An 18756-nucleotide genomic window follows, 5' to 3' on the forward strand; every position below is an offset into this window, starting at 1 on the left:
CATACTCTTGCATAAAATTCTCCAATCTATTTTATCATAAGCCATTTTGATATCCAATTTAACCAACATACCAGGTTTATGATTATATTGGACAAAATGTATTGTTTCCTGTGCTATGATTACCCCATCTAAGATGGATCTCCTAGGGACAAAACCTGTTTGTTCCTCCGAGATAATAAAAGGTAAGACTTTTTTAATTCTATTTGCTAGTGCTTTAGATTAGACTTTATATATCATATTACAAAGCGAGATTGGTCTATAGTCATCCAACTCTTCAACTTTGTCATTTTTTGGGATGATTGTAATAAAGGTATTGTTGATCTCCTTCAAAATTCTACTCGAGTTCCTCATGTTTTCTTGCTTCCCACATTTCTATACCTATAATATGTCGACATTTTTGATAAAAACATGCTGGAAATCCATCAGGCCCAGGAGCCATATCTGGGTGTAGTTGATTTATTTCAACTTCAATTTCTACTAAAGAAAATCTGCTGGTCAACATTTTGTTTTCTTCCTCAGAGATGATTCTAGGAATGTTTCCTAACATTAACTGTTGTGAAATCAAGTTTGAACATTCCCAATTATTAAGAGTATTCTCAAAATAATTTGTTATTTCTTGTGCTATCTCTTTTGGATCTTCCACTACATTGCCCCTTACTCCTTTAATCATGTTAATTCTGTTAACATTCCTTCTCTGCTTGGTACTATTATGGAAATATCGTGAGTTTCTATCTCCTTTGCTTATCCAATTTTCTCTAGATTTTTGTTTCCAATATATTTCCTCTTTTGTCAAAATGTCTTCATATCTGTGTAGCATTTATTTTTCTTTGACATATTGAACCTAATCCATTCTTTCTTTTATGACACTTTCATTTAATCTATCTAATTCTGCTTCTATTTCTTCTTTTTCTCTAAAGATGTTCTTAAAATGCACCTTATTCCATTGAAGAATATATTGTTTTAGCTTTTTTAATTTTGAAGTGAAGCAAAACATTTTGGACTCGTGGAACTGTTCCTCCTTCCACCATTTCTCTACCTAGTCCAAACAGTCTTTATCCCGAAACCACATTATTTCAAACTTGAAGGGACACTTCCTAGGTCTCTTCTCCTCTTCCACCTCCAATAAGGCTCGAAAGTGATTGGAGCCTGTCGTGGTTAAGATTGAGGAACTTAGTGTATGCCTAAAATTTGTTAAGTCTCCTTTAAAGAAAAACCTATCTAGTTTTTCTGCTATATAACTAGATCCCTTCCTTCTATTATTCCAGGTGAAAGAGCCATTATTTGTTCTAATGTCCAACAAATTATTATTAACCCATTCACCAAATTCTTTTTGTGCTTGAGACTCATATTGAGTTCCCCCTATCTTTTTTGTGAGATTCAAGATTGCATTGAAATCTTCTTCAAGAATATAATTTGTATTAGAATTCTGAATCAAGAAGGTCTCTAGTTTTGCCCTAGACACGCCTTTTCCCAATTATACTAGTGGGTCCACAAATACTAATAAGAAAAAAAATATAAAGAATTGTTTAAGTTGCTCACCTTTCCACACTGCCAATTTGTACTGTTTAAAATTGTTTCGAACCCAATCCTTCTTGGATCCCATAATATAGCTAAACCTCCAGTAGCCCCTTCTACTAGATTATCTTCCACTTTCCATACACCCAACTTCTTCCTAAAGTTACTCCAGTCTTCTTCCCTTAATTTTGTTTCTTGTAACATCACAATATCAACATTGAGTGTTTTTAAACTGCGCTTGAATAAGCGTTGCTTGTTAGGGGCATTCGATCCCCTAAAATTCCAATTTGTGAGCTTCATTTTTCTTTGGGAAGGCACTTCCCCTTCCCAACTCATAATAGTGATGTTATTTTGGCTTGATCCTCTGCTGCCCCTGCAATGGTTCTAAGTTCTGTTAGGGACTTCCTCCCCCTTTTCTTTGTTGATTTCCACAATCAGGGTTTCTTTATCAGGCAAATTTAGATCTAAACCCAACTTAATTGTGTTCAGAATATTCTCTTCCTCATTCATTTTTCCAAAATGTAAGTTCTCTACTTTCTCCACCTCCTCTTTAGAATCTAGCTCCAAGATTTTCCTGATTAAATTTTGTTTTACATTAAGTACTTCTAAACTATTCTCCTCTTCTGTTTCATAATCTGAATCCGAAGCATGGTTTAAGCCCATCATGTCATAGACTGCTTCTAGCTTAGCAATAATTTGATCCTCTGCTCTCGATTCTTGAATAAGCATTTCCTCCACCCTTCTATACTTGTTATCATTCTTTGCTTCACTCGCTGTCCTATCTTTGGCAGAATATTGGAGGCTATTCAATACTCTATTGACTTCTATCTGAGTTTGCTCTACTACAATTTGATTTACTACTGCTTCATTAGCAAATTGTTCCTTGTTTTCATCTCGTCTTTCAATATGTTTTGGGCTAACATTTTCGACAACAAAACCTCCTATACCATTATTGAAATTTATATTGATCCCTATTTTCGGAAAGGATTTTGTCATAGGTTCCATCCCAGCCTCATTATTTCCCTTTGTTGTAATTACATGGATGAGACCTAGATAAAATTCAAGCCTAATATAGTAAGCTGCTTGGCCTGTAATTAGCTCCAAGGGCTCTGGATTCTTTACATCTGTATCTATGTTTATAAGAATCAAAAACCTCAAAAGAATTAAGACAAATTTCTTCTATTCCAATAAAAGACCCTAACACATTCCCTATCTCCTCTAGGGTTTCAAAGTTTATCAATTCTACTGGCAGATAAGGGATTTTAATCCATTTGGGATAGCTTTTGGGCTTATATGAATAACAATTAAAATTAATTTGCCAATCAATAAAATGAAAGCTAAATCCTTTATAAATTATAGGTTTCCCAAATAGCAGTTCATTTTTTAAAGCTTGGTCTTTACATGTAATGAATAAAAAATTGTTTGGAAGGATATAGATACTTACCTGTTGCGGAAATGCCCAATACCACCATTTCACGATGTTGTTAATTAGATGCCCTAGCCCACTCCATTTTGCAAATAAACCAATTTTTTCGCAGTTATCCTAATAGGCATTCATTATTTTATTATGAATGATAAAAGCTTTAAAATCTCCCTTATTTATATTAGCTTGCCCTGCTTGTATAATCTTGGGACCTCTGTTGTGCTGATTTATGTGTGGATCAGGCTTTGGTCCGTTGATATTTACAATTCTTTGCTGAGAGTGATTTAATTAGATATTCTTGTGATTTGGCTTTTTAATCCAAGTGCCCTATTTTTTATTAATTTATGAAACTTGACTCTTGGTAGGTAGCTTCTTTGAACCAACATGGCCGAAATACTTCCCTGTTTTTTCATGAAACCCTAACCAAACAACCTTAGGTTCTGTGGTATTTTGAGAGCAATATGCAATGGCATTGCCTACCCTTGAATTTGCATGAGCCGTTTTATGGATGTTCTGTTTTAGTTTTTTGGCTCTTTTGGTTTTCCTCAATTTGACCACTTGCCATTCGTTTTTTGAGATCGGATTTATTAATGTGTTTTGTTCCTAGTATTGCTTGTTATCCTTTAGTGCGCAGATATGATCAACATTATAGTGCCTATTCCTGGGCTGCCAACATTTGTCCACCCATTCTCCATTTTCGAAAACCCATTGGGGTCTATAATCATTTGGCTTTATCCTTGAATTTGCCCTATTTTCTCTGAATCTACCAATTCGCTTTTTTGCTGTTCTCCAATATTTGCTTGCATTTTTTTAATAATATAAGATATATTGATATTGAAAAACACATTCTATTTTACTTTATATTAATTTTAAATAAACTATTAATAATTATACTAAAATTATCTTTTATTTCACTAAACATATGTTTATGATTTTAATTAAAACCCACCCAAACTATAAAAATAAAATAATAAAAAGTAAACATAAAAACAACTCTATTCAAAGGTTGGATTAGGAAACCCTAGTATGCGCCGACCACGTGGTGGAAAAAACTGACGACGAAAAAATATATATATTAAAAAATATTTAAACAAGCTTAAGTAACTTATCAAAGAATATTAAAAAAAAATTAAACAATCTTATGTAACACATATTTATACGAATTATAATAATTTGAATTCCATTCAGTCAAATTCCTCAAAAAAATCAAACAGGAAGAAGCATAAACTTCCCGTAGGCCTGTGAAATAGAACCTCAATACATAAAACACTAGTTTTAGATAGTTTTTAAAGCCAGGTGATCCATTGGAAATTGGAGGCAGAGTGGAAAACAGAAACAAAATTGATGGAGGGCGAGGAAGATGGTCCTCCATTGGCAGTGCCCATAATCGGGCACGAGCCTGAGGCTGAGGTTGAGTTTGAGCCTGTAGGGGTTACAATTATCACAGGCTACCTAGGTGCTGGTAAATCTACTGTAAGTCTAACTTCATCCATGTTATGTTTTTTCATGTGCGATATGTTTTGCCATGGCGACAGTACATAAGGAATTGGTGTGGGTGCAGCTGGTCAATTACATATTGAAGGAGGAGCACGGGAAGAAAATAGCAGTGATACTAAATGAGTTTGGGGATGAATTGGGGGTGGAGAGGGCGATGATAAGAGAGGAAGATGCCGTCGTAGAAGAATGGGTTGAGCTGCCCAATGGATGCCTCTGCTGCACAGTCAAAAGCAACTTTGTTCAAGCTCTCGAGCAACTCATAACCCAACGCCATCGGTGAGCCTCCCTTTCATTCCGTTATTAAATACAGACAGTTAGTGCCATTGACAATTTTGGCATGAACTTGCAGGTTTGATTATATTTTGGTGGAGACTACAGGCCTTGCGAATCCCGGTCCTGTAGCATCCCTGCTTTGGCTAGATGATGAGCTCCAGTCTTCTGTTCGTCTCGATTCAATCGTCACTGTAATTTCTCTTCTCTTCTGTATCTCAGATTACAAAAACTTTTATTTGCTTTGAACCTTTTCAATCTAATATATCTAGATTCAACTTAAAGTCGCGAATTGCAAACATTTGTATGTTAGCTTACAGAATCCCCTAGTAGGTGGCAGCTTAGCTGAAGGAGACTTCTGATATACGTGAATTAAAAACTTGCCTAACAGTATCTTTATTAATCAGAGATGTTAAGAACCCACCAATTTACCAGACTATTATGGTCAAAGCCTCTTTTCACTAAACTTTTTGTGAGTGTTGGTAGAGAGCGCAAAATTAGCATGTGGGTTGGGAAACAAGGAAAGAAGACAAAATGACAAGCAGTTTTCAGATCAAAACACTAAGAATTGAGTACTGCATATTTCTTAGGCATCTAATTGAAAATGTATGGGATAAAAAATGGAGAAGTGTATCGTTGGTTCATGGACTTTAATAAAACCTTGGACACAGTGCCTAGACGTAAAATTTGGGGTAAGACGGTGGAGTTTAGAATGCCAAATGAATATAGAACAGCAGTACAAAGGCTCCATGAGCAGGTCAGAGCAAAATAGGAACACGTTCAGGGTTGTCAAAACGTTTTGGAGTTGACATTAGTATTAAGGAAAACTGCCCTTTATCTTCCACTTTATTGGGATAATATTTGACAAGTTGGGAGATTGGATAGATAAGCAGGGGAAGGGGCAAGATGTGGATGCAGTTCATGTGGCCGGTTATGCGTTAAAGCTGCTGTTTATTCCAATGATCTTATTTTGATTGCAAGTCCTCCATACAATCTAATAGAATACTTGAAAACCGCAGAAATTTTCTGTAGAGAGGTAGGGATTCAGTTGAACATCCAAAAAATTTAAGATCTGAGTATTTTCTCTTCATAAAGAAATGAAACAAGTAAATTTCTTCTTAGAAGGGGATGTTGAAATGTTGACTAAATAAAAACACCTTGGCCTTTTATCCATGGTAAACTCAATTGAGAATTATGTAGAATCTAGTGAATTCAAGGAGGGTAGAAAGCTTTGTTTGCACTTCAGGACAGATTTAGAGATGCAAAATTGTGGATTAGGAAACTTTTGGGGTTTCGTAAAGGTTGCTTGTCATACTGAAATGTGTGAGCTTCAAGCATGCCAGGGCTAAAATGGAGACAGATTGGGATAATTTAAAAGAGATTAATCACTAGCAACTTTAAAATCAAAACTACTGTCCCATATGAAATCTTATTAACACAGACAAGCATCTTTCATTTGGATGCCTCAACAATGATTCATTTACTACGCAACCTGAATAAGACAGATGGCATGGAGGGCAACAGACAGCCTGCTGGTGTGCATTTTATCATTCACCGAACATTAGAATAAAATGTCCAAGGACACTCTACCCTCTCTTGAACAAAATCACTACGTGTGCTAAGATTGTGTGAAGATCACACAGTGACTCCAAGGTTTATATATGCGAACGGGCGATTTTATTTTAGATAGCTTCCTTGGTGATGTTTGCTGAAATACAAGGGGGACTTACGCTCAACTAATATCATTCACAAGTTAGGACTTAGACGAATTTGACTATAAATGCTATCTTTTTGGATTTTCAATTTTGGATTTCAAAAAAGGATAAAAAGGAGAAAGGTTTAGAAGTTCTATACTACTTCTAAGAACTCGAGAGATGGTAAAGATTAGGTGAAACTAACAACAACATGTTGCTTCGCCACACTAAGGACAACTACACAAAGTAAGTGCAATCTTCAAGGGTTGCGTTAAAGATTTTCATACTATGAATAATACCATCAGTTGAACAATATTTATCCAATGTAGAAGTTAAAGCACCCACAATATAAGCTCAGGCTAACTTTACACAATGAACAAAATTCATTTGTTCAAAAAAAGTATGAGCAATAGTTTCACCAATCTATACTTTCAAATCTTTCATTCATCTAACAACTTTGTAAGCAAATCTATTTTAAGCAAATCTGTTCTATGTTGAAGAAAGTATGCAACCATGCAACCACGTGATAACATGATAACAATAAGGTTTCAAAGCAAAATGCAAATGAACTTTTATTATCAAAGTAGCTTTTAGCAACAATTTCATAAATCTCTCCACAAAATAAAATGAGAGAATAGGAGTTTATATAGAGTTCCGGAAAACAAATGAAAGGCCGAGATCAATCTAAGATCAACGGTTGGGATCAAAACACCAAAACCCTAATTAGGGTTTCCCATAATAGCAATAAGAGCAAATGCATGGAAGACAAGTGGCATGAGGAGCTATCTTCTAGGAAGGTGCATCCTTATCCTCTCGAGTGGCAGTATGTTCAATGAATCTGGATACGATTGGGCTGACCTCTTCCATCGTGACGTGTGGCAGCATATTCACCTTGAATTCCATTCCATCCAAGTCATCTGTATACATGGCAAAAGCATTCTCCCATTCCAACTCCTATTTTTGGAAGGCATCCTGGATGGTTAAGAAATTCGATGCCTTAGTCAAATTCTGTTTCAGGATTGGTCTGGTGATGGCAAAGAAATTCTCCTGTGTTCTGAGCTTAGATTTTCCACTTGCATATCATTTTCTCGAATAGTCTCTTTCCCAAGAATATCAGCAGCTATGAGGAAAATCTTGTTTTGAATTTCTCGAATTTGCTCCTTAACTTTGATACCATCAGCCTTCACCTTTTCTAGGACTTCACTTCGTGCAACCAATGCCTAGTACCATGTGTTGAAATCATATGTGGCCCATGCTGCAATTGCCTTTACATCAATTAATTCTTGCTTAGGAATTCTTTTCAACACCGCACGAGATTATTCTATCCTAAATACCATGAAGATCATCCCAAGTTTCTGCCATGTTTGCAATTCTGAAGAGCAAAGAAGAAGTCTGTTCATATGTCAACATTAACTTTTCCACAAATGTACCAACTTCTTCACTGTTGCTTGCCATCCATTCTTTGGCCTCTTTGGCTATCACCTTCTCGTCTTCAAAATCTCCAATTGCTTCTTGAGGAAGAGTAAAAAATGGAGGAACCATTGTATCACCTTGATCAAGAGGCTTGGTCAAGTGTTGAATATACTTCTTTAGGCGCTCAATTTCCTTCTTGCATTCTCTTTTCTTCCCTATTTCCTTATCCAACCTTGCCTTGATGGAAGTGACTGAATTGTCCAGGTCTTCAACTTCTCGACCCTTTGTGGTTGGTCCCAAGTTGATAGTGGTGATTTCATACTCCTGAGAAGTAGTGTCTTCCTTTGCCTTCTCCACTTTCGGCACAACAATCTGAACTATATGGCAGCCGGTTTCATCCCTTTGAATTGTGGAAAACTTCTTGGTTGTCTTCTTTACAACAACCTTCCCTAATCTAGCCAAGAAATTAGCCGTGTCGTTCTCTTCTTGAACCTCCACTGGCGCTTTTATTTTCATTCTTTCTTTTAACCAATAAGGAATCGTGGGCTGTTCAATACCCTCTTCTTCCTGATTGCTTCCTTCACACAGATTATTCTGAAATACTTGAAAAGAGGAAATCATTCCCTCTTGGAATCCTTCGTCCAGAACATCCATCTCATTGTCTAACTCGAATATCTCCATGTTTGTAGGAGATGGGGGCTCTTGATCGTCCTCTTGGATTGATTCCACATTTCCCTCATGGATTGGAGAAGGAATCTTTATTTCAGCTATTGACTCATCCTCAATAGTTAATACATTGTTCACATTCTTGGATGTGGTAGAATGGGATGGCTCTGACCTCTGTTTCTTTTGAGCAGGTTTCTCATTCATAATTTTCTTCCCTTTTGACCTTGTAGAGCCCTCAACTGCTTCCTTTCTTTTCCTCGAATTAATGCTTTCAATTGGCTCAGCACTTTGAGATGCTCTCTCATTAGAAGAATATGATTCTATTACGCCCATCAAGTTATAAGTGGGTCAAATTCTTTCACTTCAACCCATGAACCTACTGTTCAACCCACCATTGTGAATACTTGACAATTGGCCGCATCAAGGTGGCTAAATTTGCGAGCTCTGGTTCTGACCATCTCATAGGAGGACGAGGCCTATTCTCATCAAAGCGTGGTTGAGTGTAGTCTCCATCATCCTCTAGTTGGTCAAGTACACAGAAAGGCTCGGTTGTTTTGATCAAATTTACAAGTAATCTGGACCATAGTCTTTTCCTGACTTCAAATTCACCTCTTGCATTTGCCCAAAAGTCCTTGAGATCCACCCTGTGTCTATACTTCTCTCCATTCACTAATCCAATGTGATTGTGGGGGTCAAAATTAGCCCTGGATAGGTAAAATACGAATGGATACCAGTGCATCTCTAGCTTGGCACCTTTAGCTGCCTGTGTCGATGGGCAGGATTCTAGCATATTTCCAATGAAAAATGGAAAGGAAATGGCAGTCTTGTGCTTGGCTCTTTGGAAGCCCTCATATGTCTCCAATTGCCTAAGAACTTCAAGCAAGATCATTCTATTGGTGGGATAAATTGGAAGCCGGTAAGGACGTCCGGTAAATCCTTGGACTCTTACATATGTGAATCTCGGATAATGGATAAACCAAGATCCATACTTGCTTATCAAGTCTTTGGCTTCCGAGTGAGCCTTTGATGAGTTCCCCCCTGCACTATCCTAGTGATGTACATCAAAAATGCATCATTCACTCGTTTGAAATGAGACTTTTCATGAAGTTAATCAGTCCTGTGTATCTGTAGTTTCTTGCTAGTAGGTAAATAATATAGGAGCTCATGTAAAAGGATTCTGTCTTTTCCAAATTTCTCAGCTGTTCATCTAGGTTGTTGCTGATTATCTGAGACCACTTGAACATTTTGACACCTGAGGTGATCTCTTCAATAAAGTAGTACATCCTAGTTTCAAATGGCGCACCTTGAGCGCTGCCCATTACTCTATTCAATAGCAAAATAATATCCCCATAATCCTCCTTGAAATCAGTGCAAAGCAATTTCTTTGGCACCTTTTTGAGGGTGGGCCTTGGCTTCTCCAGCCATAGCTTATTGATAGTTGTCGCGCAAGGCTCAAGCTGGTCCTCATAAATTCTTTGGGTTTCCTCCTTGGTTTTGAATGAAGTCTGGTTGTAACTTGGGATCTTGAATGCATCCTGGGTGGCCAATTCTCTGAGATAAGCCAACACTCTCCCGTCCAGCGCTATGATCTGCCTTTCTTGGGCATTATAGTGCAAAGCACATTCAACCATCAGCTCAGCACATTCCACAGGTGGTGGAAATCCAGTTGCCTAGACAAGGCCATTTCTCATCATTTGTCGAGCAATCGGTGTTGGTAAGTATCCATCGTGCCCGTAAATTCTTCTTTTAAAATCTTTGAAGTCTACATGTCCAAGGTTGGTGTCTCCAACTTTTTTCCACTTGGAATTGATTTTGGATTCAGGCTGCAACCCTTTGCTGGCGAACTTCATCTGGACTTTTCTTGAGAGTCCTCCTTGATTGGTCATCAACCTGCAAGAAACATAAAAAAAATTTAACATTATTTTCAAGAAAACTTAAAGTTTTAACCTCGGTTTTGGACCTTTTGCCTTAAAATCTGACCTTCAGTTTGTCAAAAAGCTAAATTTCTGTGGAAAAATCAGACTGAAAAATGGAAGAAGATGGCCCAACACTTAGTAAATTTTGTGAAATTTGGTCCAGAAGTAAGAAATAAATCAGTCAATAACTCAAATTCTGAACCTAAAGTTATACTTTTGACTGGATCTCTTGATGAAAATCTGCCTTCACTTCTGGAAATTCTTAATGAATTTTGTCCTTTACTTAGAAAATTCACTTTTATCCTCAAAAATCTTCCTTCTAAAATCTACCTTCCTTGACCTTGAGAGAGAGCTCTTCAATCTCCGAACATGAGAAAGAATGAAGTGAAATGACAAGTAAAGATTGATATAAGGTTGAAAATTTCGACCATTTTGGCAACTTCACATTTTACCTTGGATTCATCGAACCTAGTCTCTTTCATTTCCTCCAAACTGGCAACTTAATCTTCTTTGAAATTTTCTGAAAGAAAGTTTCTATTTCTGCACTTGGCGCCACTTCACTCCTCATCCATGTATGTTTTAGAAAGTTTCCGTTCTTGTTTTGGGCACCATTTTTCACTTAGCCAAAATATCTTCTCTTTGTCCATGTAAGCTTATGAGTTGGCATAGAATCTTTTGATTCTTCTTGTGTTAAATTTTTTTCTCTGTGTTGGGAACATTTTGAAAAATAATCCCAAGTGTTGAGTAAATTTTTTCTTGTTGACTCCTAAACTTTGTTAAACTATGCTCATGGTGGAGTTCATGTATTTCATGTCATGTTTTGGCGAACTTGTCCCTTTCTCCAATCATTTCTTCCTTCAAAATGTCAAGGCAGACTTGGAGTGTCCTGTGCCATTTGTAATTTGACCTTGGCGGACTTTGGATGTTCTTGGACATTTGCAATTTAACCTTAGCGGACTTCATAGTTTCCATGCCATTTCATGGCGGACTTTAGCTGCTGTTGGACATTCCAGTCATGTCTTGGGTGGACTTTACCATATGTTAGGCCAAATTGTCAAAAGCGGACTTCTTGTTGGTTGTGCCATTTCGTCTTGAAGGTGAGTGGACTTTAACATAGTTTGGACAATCTTGAGTTTAGCCTTGGTGGACTTCAGCTGCTGTTGGACATTTTGCTCATGATGCATGGTGGACTTTGCACATTTACAAGCCATCCTTGGGCGGACTTCATCTTCCTTAAGCCATTCCCACCAAGTGCTGGGCAGAGTTGCTGGCTGCTTGGACAATCTTTTGGAAGGGGTGGACTTCATGATGGCTAGGCCATCTTCTTTTTCCAAGGGCGGAGTTGATCATAGGTTGGACATTTTGAGTTTAGCCTTGCGGACTTTGGCCTTGGCAAGACATTTTCAATCATATGGCATGGCGGACTTTGCCATTTTTTGGACATTTCCAATTCTTGCCACAGCCTAAGACAAGGCCTTCTCCATTTAGAAACTTTCTTGCCATGAACACTTGGATGGATTTTCTTGCTCAACTGTTCATGTTTGTTTGAAACTTCTGGGTCAACGCCTTGTTTGGAGATTTTCCCTTGCTTTTCACACTTAGAGATACAATTTTTTGACTTTGAAGAGAGGAACCCTATTGCCATGACTTGAGTGACCCAATCCTAGGTCAACTTTCCAAAATGCTGAAAAAAGCAAAAAAGCAAGCCAAAAAGCTACTTCCCGGATTGTTCCCAAAGTGCCAAAAATAAAAAAGCAAAAAAGCAAAAAAGTAGAATCCCACAAAAATAGGAAGGTGTCAGAATTGACCCTAAGCAGTTGTGTTTTTCATCCTTTGGGCCTTCGAAGCACTTTGATGGTGTCTAGACACTGTTCCGAGCATGATTTCCTTGACTGACCTTGATGACCTCTTGAAAACTCCAACTCCAAACTATCAAAGTCTAGTGGCTAAGAACTTTAAAAAGCAAAAACCTGGGGGTCCCCATTTGCGATGGGGCGATGTGTGAAAAGGTCACAACATGGCCCAGAGCAGTAGTTGGTAAAGTGCTAAGTAGGAGAAAAGGTAGTTGGATGAAACAAAACAAGAATTGGATGAATAGGAGGGACATTCACTTACATGAATTATGAAACATTAATCAAGGAATCAAAGAGTATGTCGGAAGAAAATTCAATGAAAACATGTGGACAAAACAACTTGGGAGGAAACAACAATACTAAATGAGTTCGACCCCAATATTGAAGCATGTAAAGGGGCAAAAACAAATGGAAGGTCAACTGATTATGGCATCCACCCCAGTTCTAATGTGAAACAGGTAGATGGAAGCTACCCAAGGAAGAGTGGAGAGATAGAATATGCTTATTTTGTACTGGAGAGTTGGTTGGGTTTACGACAATTTATAATTGGCTAAAATGTATATTATGGCATCTAGGCCAAATATGGGAATACCTTAAATGTTTATACTATGCTTGTGCTATTTAAGGAAGTGAGATTAGCTAAAGTTGAAGAATTTTCAATAAAAAATCACAGTAGGAAATCCAATCTCGGAAAGGAATGCAGCTTTCTCTAGGATGTTTAATGGGGAATCCCACTTTGCAAACCTCAATCTGGTTCTTATGCTACTTATAGTCCCATAGAATATTTTGTTCTCATAGACTTTAATAGAATAATCTCATTTCAATCCATTAAGTAACCTGAAAACAACCTTTCTCAATCTAGAATCCTACCTAAATTGGGGCAAGCTCGAGAAATTTAGGATTAGTATTCAAGGATAGCCAGAGAACCCTCCCAAATTTCAAAGGCAGAAGCTAAGGGATCCCCCCTGCTCCCACACAAATGTAGAAAATGTAAAATATCATTTCAATCTATTTATTCACAAATTCACGAACACCCATTTGTGTAGAGAAACAAAGCTGTCAAAATAGGCATATAAAGAGATTTTTGATTTTTTCCCTATCTGCTGTTCCATTTTTATACAGTGATGCTTTGTAGGGGATGATTGGGAATACCTTGTGGGATTGAGCTGCTCACAACATTTTCTTTTTAGGAACATTAGTGAATATACTTAGGCGACCTTGGGGCTATCCCCTGACATTCTTGGTTTTTGGGAATGTTGGGGGATGTTTCCAAGATATTTCCCATCCTTGAAATGTCAAGGAGAGAAAGTGAATGTCTCTCATCTCTGAAGATTTGATTTTGTTTCCTTGATTAATGCCTTTATGAAGATATTTGCTAGTTGACCCTGCATACTACAAAAGATCAATTCAATATTTCAGTTTTATACTTATGTTTGTATACAATGATGATGACCCCCAGTGTAATTGGTCTTGGCATGAAAAGCTGTATTTTGCATGAGTTCTATCCAATATGTTGGTTGAAAATTTTGTACATCCGGGAGGATGTGTAAAATTGTGGTTTCAGCCATAGTGTGTGAGTATAAACTCTCCTAATTTAGGGAAGGCTCCCCCTTTTCTACTAACTAAATAAAACTAACTCAATCTAATACGGGCAGGACAACAACCTTTCCTCTTTTTTTCAGGAAAGACTATATAGTCTTTTCTCTTCACAGAAAAGTAATAACAATTGTAAAGTAATGATAACAACAACTTTTTAAAATAAAACCAAGAGAGGAAATGAAGTTTCTTGAAAGCACAAAGACTTCCGTTACCTCCTTCGGGACGGGAAAACAACAAACAAGCACAAAGCCTTAAGTTTCTAAATTCCTATCTACCTTTTTTAGAATGATGAAATAAGAACAATGTACAAGATACGACAGTGCAAAGTCTGTTAGTATGTTGCACCTTCAAGTCACTTTAGATGGGAATTACTACAAGCACAAAGTCTTGCAACTCTTCTCAACTTCTAATAACAAACTAAATTCCACCTTCGGTATTTGCAGCACAAAGTCTGCAGATATTTAGAGTGAAGTTCTTCTTAACAACTTTCCACAATCTCAAGCAAGTACAAAGGAATGCTCCAATATGACATAAGAACACAAAGGGGCACAAAGTATGGCTTCAACACAAAGTTTGAAATTCCAAATCTTTGATATTACTTGAGAATAAACAATTTACAACTTCAAAGCTCAAAGTCTTTATGAGTGCAAAATTCTGCAGAGTTTACTTGCTTGCCAAAAAGATAAAAATACAATAGATCCCCTCAAGTATTTATAGGAGAAGAGCCTTGAGAAAAAGGTGGGAGGATCCCAACTAACTTGATAAATTCTCTCAACCACCATGACTTATTCCAACTACAGTCCTAATTTAACTCAACTTGTAGTTGCTTTACATGTAATTATATTTTACAAAAATGCAAGTGAAAGTGACACTTGCAATTACAAAACTTGTTTTTACATGTAACTTGTCGAAAAAAAATTACAAATACACAATTGAAACTATTCTATGTGTTCGAAGACACGACTCTAACTACATCATCCTTTGTCTGTGATGATCTTCATGCTGCTTCAGGATTTTAGAACTTGAAGTATTCAAGATTAGTGAAGACATTTTGAACCGGAATGATAATTTGCATCCTTAATGATCCCCGTGTCCTTGGCCAACAAACTTCAACCTTATCACAGGCTTGGGGTAGTACCATTTATTTAGGAAGGAAATTCTTCTCTTCATTGTGTTCTTTTTCCATGCTTGATTCACTTTGTCACTAGATGATTTCATGAGGATTATTGACCCTTGGGCTGCCCCATGAATTACTATTGTATCTCTTCTTCTTTTGTTCACTGATGAAGAACCCATAACACCTTATTCAAGATGAAATTGTTATAAAACAATGCCCATGCCTTGATTTGTTGGTTTTATAGATCGTGTGTGCAAACAAGACTGACAAGGGAAGGGATAAATTAATGCAAAAATGGGCTCACAAGTGAATTTCGGGTTTTGAGGACTGCATCACATGTGGAAAAACAAGAGCATTGACTTGCATTTGTGGAGAACAAACATGCAACTTCATATGTTTGATGGGAAAATACAAGTTTGCACTTGTAATTGGATCCTATAGACTCATTTTCAAGTGTTTTTGAGTGCATTTTGGACCAATTTCGGGTTTTGGAAGGCTGACTGCAAGTGCAAGTATAGGGAAAAACTTTTACACAACCACTTGTAATCGAGTCTTGAAGATCCGACTACAAGTGTTCTTTATTTGCAGAGAGGGAACATTTAAAACTTGCTTGTGAGAAAGAAACTTGCAGCCGCCTTGTGGAGATCCGACCATGGAGGGAAGGGCATTAAAATCAAACTCAAATCTGCAAAAACATGGCAATGGTAGAGCAAAAATAGGGGATTCAATAAAGTTTCAAACCTTGCCAAGTGTTCTTCATGCCAAAAATCTCTCCAAATGGGGTACATATGAGCAAGAGCAAGTAAAAAATCCACAAAAACACTTGCAAAACTAATTTTGGGTTTGGGGAGACTCATTACAAGTTTAAAATAACTTGTAATTTCTCATTGCAAGCATTTCGGCTTTTTCATGACCCATTACAAGTTGAAAATGTCTTGTAATGCTTTACTTGAAGCAAATCGGGTTATTTTTGGTTCATCACAAATTTCTTTTTGAAAATAACTTGTAATGGGAGCTTTTAAAATCACTTTACAAGTTTGAAAAATTGACTTAAAGGCCAATTTCGGGTTTTGAAGTACACTTTACAAGTTGAAAAGACTTGTAATTTCAAACACTACCATTCACTTCAAAAAGTTCCTACCTGCAGTGACTTTACTTGCAATGCATCTAAAAGTTCCCCAATTTGTAGTGACTTTACTCACAATGACATTTAAAAGTTCCCCAACTTGCAGTGACTGCTTTGAAATCCGAAATTGCACAGAAAATGGCCAAAACGAAGGCCAAAAGTAACCAAAATTTTCACAGAGATGGAAGATAAGCTCGTGATTGATTCCCATCAAGAAATGTAGACTTTCCACCTTGAGAGGCGTGCCCTAGAGCCTTAAAATCTTGTAATTTTGTATTAAAATCTCCTACTTGCAGTGACAGCTTTGAAACCCGAAATTGAAGAAAAACCCAACTTTAAGACAATGAAAATTGACAAAAACGGAGGTGGAGGACTTGAATTCATCAATGGATTCCTAGGAGATGGAAAAATGGCTTGGAAAACGTGTCTAGAGCCTTAAAATCTCAAATTTTCAGCAAAAATCTGTGGGGTTGTCCCAATTTGTGCGAGTTCATAAATTAGGACAACATAGTAACCGGTTGCAACTATTACAAAAGGGAACGGCAACTGCATTTGATATGAATTTAGGTCTATAAGTGTCTTGAGCTATACTGCACAACATTGACAACTTGTTGCTTCTTACTATCCCATGAAATCACTTTTGAACCGATTTTGAATGCATCACCTTGTATTGACTTTACCTACACTTACATAACTTGCCACATTTGTGTTTACATGTCCAATTAATTGAAGTTGACTATTGTGTTAATACTTTATATTATATATTACTAGTCTTTTTATGTACCCTAGGATTCATTTACTAGCTTCTAGAATGACAATGGGGAGAATATAAAACATGATATAATGTCAATCACATAGCTTGAACTTAAACTTGTAGGATATGATAGATGATACTTCCTACCAAACTATTCACAAAATAATAAGTATCTGCCTAACTCAATAGAACTTTCCGCAGCTGTACAATATCATATTGAATCTCTTTTATTTCTTCTATATATACTTTGATTGAGACGTGAAGGTAATGTCCTCTTTTTGCCATCCTAGTTAAGTATTAACTACAAGGTCATCAACATGTATGATCACAATCACCATACAATGTGCAAAACTGGGTCTGATGGCTATTTTAAATACCATTATTTTTGAATTAATTATCATTTCCTGCATACCAGTAAGAGCCTGCTTGAGTCCTTGTATTGCTGTATTCAACTAATACGTGCAATGGTTTTTTCCTTGCTTTTTAAAACCTGAGGTTCTTCCAAGGCTTGGGAAACTTGTATCAGAAGTAATTACCGGTAACAAACTAATTCCATTGCACATAGTTCAATGTAATCAAGTCATTGACTGTTGTAAACTAAATTCTGCTTACACATTCCAGTGACCGATGATGCTGGCACGACATGCCTTCTGGCCCCACATGAAACACTTTTGACCCGGAGCTACATTGGATCAGCAAAGGTCACAAACGGGGGACCTCATCCCCAATTATCAAAGTCAAGGCTCAAACCTGTGAGCACATTGGATCAACAAAGGCACAAGCCTGCAATCATAATGGCCCAGTGCGGGTTTGAACTTTGGTGGCCACAACAACAACACCACCTCCACTTAAACAACACCACCACCACTTAACCAACACACTATGATAAGAACCCCCAAGTAATTAATATACTTTAATGCAAATATTTTAATTATTTACACTTAATAAATTAATAAGACATATATTATTTAATGAATCTATATCCATGATCCAATGTATAAATAATCAATAAACAGACTTTGACTTTTTCCATCTACGGGACCATCATTGGTGATCCCTCAATCCAGCTCCTTTCCTCTCTGCACCAGCCATCAAGCAGTAGTGGTATTGAAGATGGTTTGTTCTAGCTAGATTGCCTCTGCTTACCCTATCGCTCTTGGATGGATGTAAACAAATTATCACAGCTGTAGCTGTTAGTTCAGGGGCCAGCCACCTCTGTATACTTTTTCATGCTCTCGCTTTAGTGATGGATGAGCCTTGGCTTCAGCCTCCTCCTGCTCAATAGATAGTAGGTATTTTTGAAAAGAAAAAACAAAAAGTAAAAAAAATTATTAAAAAGAGCACATGTTTTTTGCCAAAACCTGTTAAATTTGGTTTGGGTTCACCCAACTCATCTAGGATGAACCCACAAACCCAAATATGCCTCTTGGACATCTTCCCACCTGCACCAGACCAGTATTTGAACCTGGAGTGGATTGTACCCAGATCTGGAGGTTTGTTGGGAAATACGGGTAACATAGCACACAACTTGAAATCCAAAATTCCTTCTAAAGGGTCTCCCAGTACTGGCACACTACTCGTTAGAAGTTTCCAACTATCAGAGATTAGCTACCCTATTGGCTATCAGGCGTAGGCCTAGTCAACATCTTGACAACTCTATAGTCAACCCTGGCATTGCCCTTGGCATCTCTAACTTCTGTAGAGCATTTCTTCCCACGACTTTGGTTGTATGTGTAAGATTATGATATACATATCTGTTAAGCCTGTTCTTGACCTTTGAAAATTTAAAACATTTTGAATCCATTGAATCAATCTATTTCATTAGCTGCAGCCTGCCATACCATATTGCATTCAATATCCTAAATTATGCATCAAATCCTTCTGTTGCATTGTTCGAATTGAATTTTTAATAT

General features: G+C 37.1%; 1 protein-coding gene across 1 annotated transcript in view; it reads left to right on the top strand.

The window, feature by feature from the left end:
• The first annotated feature begins 4116 nt into the window (after positions 1-4116).
• LOC131031960 (uncharacterized) overlaps positions 4117-18756 on the top strand; it is a 43452-nt gene continuing 28812 nt past the window's right edge. The window contains exons 1-3 of the mRNA XM_057962827.2: positions 4117-4411; positions 4500-4711; positions 4785-4899. Of these exons, the coding sequence (XP_057818810.1) occupies positions 4283-4411; positions 4500-4711; positions 4785-4899 (456 nt within the window). The 5' untranslated portion in view covers positions 4117-4282. The remainder of the gene's footprint in view (positions 4412-4499; positions 4712-4784; positions 4900-18756) is intronic.

Source organism: Cryptomeria japonica, chromosome 9 (assembly GCF_030272615.1).
Source record: "Cryptomeria japonica chromosome 9, Sugi_1.0, whole genome shotgun sequence".
Lineage (NCBI taxonomy): Eukaryota > Viridiplantae > Streptophyta > Pinopsida > Cupressales > Cupressaceae > Cryptomeria > Cryptomeria japonica.